We start from the raw sequence: 9,502 nt of genomic DNA on the forward strand, positions 1-9,502 counted from the left end.
TTTTGGCAGACTTCGTGGCCGACTTTACACCGGCCCTAATACCCGAGGTCGAAAGAGAGTTGTTGTTGAACTCGGGGACTTCTTCGGGAATCTGGACCCTCTTTACGGACAGCACCTCGAACGCAAAAGGGTTTGGACTTAGCATTGTATTGAAGCCACCAACAGGTAATGTAATTAGACAATCTATCAAGATTGTAAAATTTACTAACAATGAGGTCGAGTATGAGGCCATGATTGCAGGTCTCGAACTGGCCAAAAGCTTGCGGGCAGAGGTGATCGAGGCTAAGTACGACTCATTCCTTGTGGTGAACCAAGTTAATGGGACATTCAAAGTCAGAGAGGAATGAATGCAAAGATACCTGGATAAACTACAGGTAACATTACATCGGTTCAAGGAATGGACCCTACAACATATACCTCGGGATCAAAATAGCGAGGTTGATGCCCTCGCTAACTTGGGATCCTCGGTCGACGAAGATGAGTTCAACTCGAGGGCGGTCGTACAACTCATGAGATCGGTAGTGGAACAAGGTCACGCCTAGATAAACTCAACAAGCCTGACTTGGGACTGGAGTAACAAATATATAGAGTATCTAAAGACCGGAAAACTACCCTCAGACCCTAAGGAATCGAGGACTCTGCGTACGAAGGCGGCCCGGTTCAGCTTGTCCGAAGACAGTACCCTGTTCCGGAGAATGTTCGATGGCCCACTCGCAATATGTCTAGGACCAGAATACACCGAGTATTTTCTGAGGGAACTCCACGAAGGCACCTGTGAACATCATTCGGGCGCCGAATCAATAGTTCGGAAAATAATCAGAGTCGGCTACTACTGGATTGACATGGAAAAGGACGCGAAGGAGTTCGTGTGAAAATGCAACGGGTGTCAAAGGCATGCTCCAATGATTCATCAGCCTGTGGAGCTACTATATTCGGTCCTGTCACCCTGGTCGTTCATAAAATGGGGGATGGACATCGTCTGCCCTCTTCCATGGGCACTCGGTAAAGCTCAATTTATATTGTTTATGACTGACTATTTTTCTAAATGGGTGGAAGACCAGACGTTTGAGAAAGTCAGGGAGAAGGAAGTCATTGATTTTATCTGGGACCACATAATATGCCGGTTTGGAATGTCGGTCGAGATCGTGTGCGACAATGGGAAGCAGTTGATCGGCAGCAAAGTAAGCAAGTTTTTCGAAGACCATAAGATCAAAAGGATCCTATAAACACCCTATCACCCTAGTGGGAACGGGAAAGTGGAGTCCATGAACAAAACCATACTCCAAAACCTTAGAAAGAGATTAACCAACGCCAAAGGAAAATGGAAAGAAATCTTGCCCGAAGTCTTATGGGCATACCGTACGACCTCAAAGTCCAGTACCGGGGCCACCCCATTCTCGTTGGTTTACGGCGCCAAAGCTCTAATATCGATCGAAGTGGGAGAACCGAGTCTCAGGTTCCGATATGCGATCGAAGAGTCAAACGACGAGGCCATGAATACGAGCCTGGAACTGTTAGATGAAAGACGTGAAGCTGCCCTCGTCCGGTTAGCCGCCCAAAAACAACAGATCGAGAGGTATTACAATCGAAGAGCCAACCTTTGACACTTCATTGTCGGGGACTTAGTGTTAAGGAAGGTCATACTAAGCACCTAGAACCTGAACGAAGGGAAGCTGGGGCTGAACTAGGAAGGTCCGTATAAAATTATCGAGATCACCGAAAAAGGATCGTACAAACTCGGAGCAATGAACAGTGAACGGCTACCGAACAACTGGAACATAACTCTTGAAATGATACTACTGCTAAGGTATGAACCCATTCATTTCTTTTATTAATTTACATTTTGGACTAACACTTGCAGGTGACCGTCAAAAAACGATACAAATTTTAGACCTGAAAGCACGCATTGCACTCTTTTTTCCTTGAACCGATTTGTCCCAAATGGGTTTTCTGGCAAGGTTTTTAATGAGGCAGCAGTGGATTATGCTAACTTAGAATAGAAGACAGGTTATGAACCAGTGTCAAGGATCACATCAACAGTATCTGAGGCTTCTCTATGATCGGCCTCGAATACTGGGGGGCATCACCCTCGGATAATGATTTTAGCAAGGAAAGAAACTTTGTGCTCGAATAGTATAGGCTCGATCTATAGGATTTACTGTAAGGGACAAACAGACAAATGAACTGTGTCCAACATATATCGCCTGAGCCTTGACACAAAGCTTGTACACATGTGTAACCTTGTATATTATGCACAGAAATAAAAGGAAGTTTCTACCTTGTGGATAAATATTTTCTCCCTTAAAAAAAATTCTTACATTTGGTCCCCTAAAGACGTCGAGCCCAAGGGCCACCTCACTCGGGGGCTGCCGCCCAAGGCAGGTTCGGACGGCCTGGGATAACAAAGCCCGGGGGCATAAATCTTATTAGACAGTGCCCAAACTTTAAAGGCTACAGCCATCCCCATTCGGGGACGGTTGTCTTGGGGAAGCCCGGATGACTCGGGGTAACAAGACCACTGGAAAACACCCGAACTAGAAAGGCTACGGCCGTCTTAGAACGGCTCGGAGACGTCCGAGACCCGTAACCAAAACATAAAGCCTTCACAATTTCTAAACCGGTTCAAAAGGCTACCCTCAGTCATACCAAGCCCCCCCACAAGTCTTAAGAAAGGCCAAACGACCTCAACAAATAGTACAATGATGCAAAAACAAAGAAAAATCTACAAGGCACCTAAACAGCATGGTCTTCGCCGGAGCCCGCCTCATCACTGGGACCATCGGGGTCTTCTCCGCCCCACAGATCGCCCAACCCATCGGGGTCTTCTCCGCCCCACAGCTCCTTGGCGAGGGTCTCTCGATCGGCAACAGCCGAGCTCAGCTGAGACCGGAGCTCCTCAATTTTCTAGGACCGTGCCTCAGCCTTCTCCCTCATCGCTCAAAGTTGGGCCTCCGCCGAGACCAATGGCGCCCAGGCAGTCTCCTTTTTCGATACCAAGCGGTCTATCTTGCCTTTTCACTCTTCGGCCTCGACCTTGATTACCTCCATCTCGGCCCGAAGTTGGTCGATCCGATCAATCTTTTGTTGGACCTGCGGGTTCTAACCATTAGTCACCGTGTCTAGTTCATCGTCACTAACTTCAAAGATTTTTACCTGTTCAACCAGGTTGACGTGTTCTTTCCGAGCCGCATCCAACTCAGCTCGAAGGCTCTTAGACTCTCCTTCACGCTGCTCGCTGAAATGTTTGTACGTGTTTCTCTTCTCAGCAAGCTCTTTGACTTCGACCTCGAGTTGGTTCAGTTCATCCCGATACCAGAGGAAGGTTTTGTGGTCAAGAACTAAAGTTGTATAATAAAAATAAAAATAAAACGTTTGGTAACACCTTACCCGGTTCAACGCATGGTGTGCTTTATTGAACAGGAAAGGGGCATCCACCTCATTCATTTTAGCTTGGTCTTCATTGGTTACCAGGCACCGGAGGTAGCTAGCTACCCCGACGAGGGTAGAAAGAACTCGGGCATCCTCCGGGACGGTGATGACGATTGACCGCTTCCGGCTAGGATTCGTACTCAGGGCTGGGAACCGTTTGACCAACCTCAGGCTTCCTAGGATGGACTTTTCCTCGGCACTTCTAAATCACCCAATCCGGTTAATTCCTCCAGGGCGGACGAGTTTACGCTGCCAAAGAAGTGACGAAGGGAATCGTCCACTCCGTGGGCCCCCTCGTTCGATCGTTCATTCATCGTTCGGGCATTGTCGATAATTGAGTCCGTGAACAAAGGTGATCCCGTAATGTCTATCAGACCGGGCGGGGCAGACCCGGCATCTCGAGATTTTGCGGCCCCCACTGCAGCATCGGCCTCGCGAACTTGAGAGGGGTTAGCCTCCATCATTTCCTCCTCGGCTGTCGCCCGTTCTTCAGGGACTGATGGATCTTGGGCCACTAAAAGTTCGTCTTCCTCATGCTCGTCCCTGAGCCGGAGGAGTGTGTCTGAGTCAAGCACTCAGGAGCAGGAGGTTTCTTTTGACTGGTGAACCAGCCTCCTTCTCGGTTTCTTTTCCCCAAGCTCGGGGAGCTCGGAGCCCTCCTCATTTTCCTTTATCTGACCTTCCCTGGAGCAGGAGACTCAACAGGCAAGTCCTCGCCACCGACCGGAGGCCTAAGCTCGATATCCTGAGGCAGGCTTGCATAAAGAAGTAAAGGAAATAAAGTCGTGATGTTAAAAGAAGAAGCCTAACACAACCTACTCGGGAAAGAAGTCTCACCATGGGAACGGCCCTCCGAGAGTTTGCGCCACGAGCGCTCGGAGTAGGGAATCTGTGAAACGATACCCTCGACCCACTCCTTGAGTCGAGGGACATCATTTGGGACCCGAGAGATGGCTGTACCACCACGAATACCAATAAGGAAAAGAGAAGTAAACACAAAATCATCATTCGAAGGAAAGTTCTACTTACGTGACGTATTCTACTTCTTGGGGAATGGCATGCATTCAGCCGGAATCAAGTCTGAAGTCCTCATTCAGACAAAACGGCCTTGCCAGCCTCGATCCTGGTCCTCATCGATACTTGAGAACGGGGCTTTACTGGCCCGACACATAAGCTTTATCATCCCTCCTCGAAATATTCAGGAACTATACAAACGGAGTAGGTGATCTACAGTGAACCGACAGGAGTAAATTTTTTCACAAAAAAATGAAGGAGGATCACAATCCTCCATAGTGAAGGATGAATCTGACCGAGGCATACCTCGTTTCTCTTACATAAATCTATAATGACCGGGTCCACTGGTCCTAATGTAAAGGGATAAGTGTAAACACTCAGGTATCCCTCGACATGGGTGGTAATGGCCTCTTCAGGTTTGGGGACCACTATGTTTTTATCGGCCCCGTTGCAGTCTTTTTGGGCCGTAGGGAGGACCTCTTCGGTAATCGAGAAGATGTATTTCGAGACCTCCTCACACCGACCCTATACGGAGGAAGGCTTTTCAACCTTGAAATCATCGTTGACCGAGCATCCACGGGGGATGAACATTTTCAAGGGGGGTTCGGGTACTGGTTCATCAACGGCCACGCCCGGAGCGGTCTCCTCGACCACAGTGGCCGGCCGTGAAGTAAAAGGATCTTCTTTCTGGGGAATGATTTTGGAAGTCTTTTCCATTCCTTTAGAAAGTAAAAATGGAGGAAAATTTGGAAAAAATGAAGAAAGAAAAGAAGTTGAAGTATTAAACTTGTTGGTTTGAGAAGAAGATGGGTAAAAAAATTTGCAAAGAATCTTGAGTAATGGGGATAAAAGTGCTAAAGAGTATTGAAATCCTGAGGGCGCGAGGATAGAAGGTTTGATGTAAAGTGAAAATGAACAAAGGAGGGGGTATTTATAGTAGTTCAGCGGCGTTTCACGTCCAAGGATAGCCAATCGACGGTCGACATACATTTAATGCCATTATGATGTGATTGACGAGACGTTTCAGGTTTTTTATCGTTTCTGCCACATCGTGTCATAGAGGAATCGAAAGCTCATGTCGTTTCTCGTCATTTGCTCTCCGAAAAACGAGGGGACTATCTGTATACGGGTAAAACCAAAATCATGGTGTACCCCGGCCTCCGACAAGATAAGTCAGGCTCGAGACATGGTAGCAAGGGACCAAAATCGAGCCAAAAGTCCCAACGAGCCAGAACCGTGGGCATGACGCCTGCCCTCGAGAATGTCGAGGTCATGATTCCGGAATCGGTCCTAGCCTCGAAAGACTTTGAAGAACATTGTCGGACAACCAAGCATAGCCAACAGAAGGCCGAAACATGTGTGACCGGCCGGATATCGCGACAGGGATCTCGGCATATATCGATAAGGAACCGGCAATCAGTTAATCGGAAGATATTTTACCTTTTATAGAGTTGTACCTAAAGTAGGACTCCCTACTATATAAAGGGGGCCTGATAAATCATGAAGGACATTGTAATACGCATTCTAAAGTAATATATTATTATTATTTTTTCTGTTATTAGCTCTTTCTCTTGTTCATCAGTGCTGGCCATAGCGAGCCCGGATCAAGGGCAAATATTTCAATAAGGCTGGGAATATCCTCCTCGTGTGGTTTGAATCTTTTCTATCTTTGCTTGTTCAATTTGACTTAATTTATCGCTTCGTATCGAATTAATCTGTGTATCTTTAAAACCACTTACAAATTTAATTGTTATCCGATTTTGAGGGTAAATAATTTAAAAAATGAGATGTAAGTTAACAATTAACTAACAGTATAAAAATCTTTAATGATAGTGATAAAAACTTGTGATAGATGGTTAATCACCACTCATAAAGATTTACATATTACCTCATAAGTGACCTTGTTGTGTGAATATGTTTTATGTGTACACGCATAAAACTCAAAGGAAAAAAAAAACTCATAAACCTAAAAGGAATTGAAAGTGGATGAAACATGTAATTGGGTAAAATGTAATAACGAAAATGAATATATAAACATGCTAAAATAGATGAAGAAAGGGAGTACTCCTAAATCTAAATGGCAAGAAACCCTAAATACTAATTATTAGAAAAATATTAAATATCTATTCCTAAATATTAAAAAAATAATTAACTAACGATTTAGCGCATAAAATGGTTGAGATTAAAAACCAAAAAAATAAAGCAAGTTTTATGCTATAACATGTTAAAATATGTAGTATAAAAATATTTGATATTATAAATGTATACAAATTAAATCCAGTATCTTTCACTAGCATATCATGCTTTTAGCTATAAAGCTTAACTTTTGTGGTTGATAATATATAATTATTTCACATCATTACATCAAGTTATCTACAAACAAGGAACTATACATTGCAAGTCTAATATGGAAAATCAAAAATAAAATCAATACTACATGTTAAAATACCATGATATAAAATATACACGGTTCTTAAAAAAAGGATTGCTATCGTAGATATCTTATTTGAAACAATACATTGTTATTCTAATATGCCAATATGAAAATTAGTACTCAACCACTAAAAAGTTTTTGGACTTGCTAGTTGCGAACTTGTAACTTAAGGCCGGTTAATTAAGAAAAATCAATACTACATGTTGAAGTACCTCGAAATCATTGACAGATCGATGAAATAGCTAGTTAAGATAGCCAATCATTAAAAACTGATAGCAAGTAACTATGATTTCCTGGTAATGCTATTTGGAACAATAAAACGAGGAATTGACAACGATGCTTCTTTTTAACTGAAGATTCTAAAAAATACACCAAGATGAGGTTTAAAATTTCAACGTGATACTACATACTCTATCATTATTTCCTCCAACCAAAGAGCATATAGATCAATGTTAATTCTAATATATATTACTAGTAGTATTACCGACAAATGCAGATTGTTTTGACTTTGCCGTCTGAGATTTACAAAACAATCACAAATGCCTATATACCAACATACAGAACGCAAGCATTTATTTTTGTTTCTTTCCTCTTCCTCTTCTGCATTTTCTTAACACAGACCCTAAACAGTAGTATAATAATAACTTCTTCTCAACAAAGCATCGGCCGACTCCTTTATCAATTTCCAAGCGGCAATTACGTGTCTGTCTTCTGTAAGCGTGGCACCTACTGCAAACCTAAGCATATAAATTCCGCCTGCTATTGTGTGTGTCAAGTAAACTCGCCCGGTTGAGTTGATAGAATCAAGCAGCTTCTTGTTTAAAAGTTCGATATATGCCGGTTCATATCCTTTGACCGGGTTGAACCGGAAGCACACGAGCGAAAACCGCCGTGGCACAACAATCTCAAACCCTGGATCGGACTTAATAAACCCTTCAAACATCTTCGCCATTCGAACATCGGACCTAATATGACTTTGAAGATTGACTATGCCATAACTACGCATAACAAGCCATAATCGAAGCGATTTGAACCTTCGACCTGTACCGATTTGCCAGTCCTTGTAATCTACAACTGAGTCATATTCAGACCGTTTATTCCTCAAATATTCAGGATTAGTACTTAACGCCTTTACTAACACATTTGGTTCTCTAACCCACATGCAACAACAATCTAAGTAACTTAGTAACCATTTATGTGGACTAAGACTTAACGAGTCAGCTCGTTCGATTCCATCAAGATAATGTCTAAACTCTGGACATATGCATGCACTACCTCCATAAGCAGCATCCACGTGGAGCCAAATTTTGTACTCATTAGCCACCTCAGCTAGTTGACTAATAGGGTCAACGGCTGTAGTTGAAGTGGTCCCTACGGTAGCACAGAGGAAAAGTGGGACCAATCCAGCAGCCACGTCAGCTTCAATAACTCTACGTAGGACCACCGGAGATAAAGAGAAATTACTTTCAACAGAAGTAGGTATAGCCCTAATATTGCATGGGAAAATACCAGCCAGCTTGCAAGCCTTGGTATACGTAGAGTGCGTTTGATCAGAGCCGTAAACAACGAGCTTTCCAATATTATGAACACCTAGGGTTTCGAGCTTTTGGTCACGAGCGGCGATTAGTGTACAGAGGATAGCTTCACTGGTTGTACCTTGAAGTACACCACCACCAGTGCCGGAGAACATGAAGGATTTTGGTAGTTTTAGCATATTTGCGAGCCAGTCCATGACTACCATTTCTAGCTCCGTTACGGCCGGTGACGCGAGCCAGTTAAATCCGACGGAGTTGAAACAAGTGCACAGCATTTCTCCGACGAAAGCGGCGGAGCTAACGGTGGCTGGAAAAAATGCAAAGAAATTAGGGCTTAACCAGTGGGTCATACCAGGGATAATATGGTTTTGAATATCTTTCATAATGGTGTCAAATGATTCGGGGCGATATGGGGCAGTTTCGGGTAAACGGTTACGGAGGTAACCCGGTTCGACTTGGCTTAGAACCGGGAAGTTTTCAATGTTCTTGTAATAATCAGCAATGAAGTCCACCATTTGATGGGCTTGGGTACGGAATTCTTCAGGGTCAAGTGGGTTGAAATTTGCTATGTTTGATTGGTTTTGAGCGCTATTATTTGAATCAAGACTTCCCATTTTGGTTGGAGCTAAGCTGGCAAAGAGAAGGGAATTACAAAGGGAGATTTTATAGCAGAAACGTTAGGGAGGTGACAGGGTGACGAGGATTGAGTTGAATAGAAAGAGGAAAAAAAGGTGGTTAGGAAGTTCAAAATGAAGAGAGAATTGAGAGTGAGACAAAAGAGAAAGGTATTGGTTGTACGTAGTAATGAAAGGCTTTGGCATTATTTCGGAGAAGTCAATACTGGTGTGTGCGCTTTCGTTTCATTTGTCAAAACATTGGGCTAATGAGACAGAGGATACTAGCTAAGTGACCTTGTAGCATAAATTAACTCAGGTTTTGAATCAATGACCTTAATTAGGCTCTTCCCTAGATTTGGAGATACGTGGACATTATTTCAGTGGTACTCTCCATTTCGTTTTACATTTTGATACATTAATGATAATAAATATTTAATTATAACTATTGAATAATTAATTGTATTATGTATCAT

General features: G+C 43.4%; 1 protein-coding gene across 1 annotated transcript; it reads right to left on the reverse strand.

Moving 5' to 3' along the window:
- Positions 1-7,204: 7,204 nt before the first annotated feature.
- On the reverse strand, positions 7,205-9,112 carry LOC104113878 (tryptophan decarboxylase TDC1-like). The gene has a single exon (XM_009624190.4). The coding sequence runs from the start codon at positions 9,024-9,026 to the stop codon at positions 7,500-7,502; it is 1,527 nt and encodes a 508-aa protein (XP_009622485.1). The 5' UTR covers positions 9,027-9,112; the 3' UTR covers positions 7,205-7,499.
- Between the last annotated feature and the right edge of the window lie 390 nt (positions 9,113-9,502).

Source organism: Nicotiana tomentosiformis, chromosome 7, assembly GCF_000390325.3.
Source record: "Nicotiana tomentosiformis chromosome 7, ASM39032v3, whole genome shotgun sequence".
Taxonomy (NCBI): domain Eukaryota; kingdom Viridiplantae; phylum Streptophyta; class Magnoliopsida; order Solanales; family Solanaceae; genus Nicotiana; species Nicotiana tomentosiformis.

Excerpts from the sequence above, each read along its gene's own strand:
- LOC104113878 (XM_009624190.4), bottom strand. The coding sequence starts at position 9,026 with ATGGGAAGTCTTGATTCAAATAATAGCGCTCAAAACCAATCAAACATA.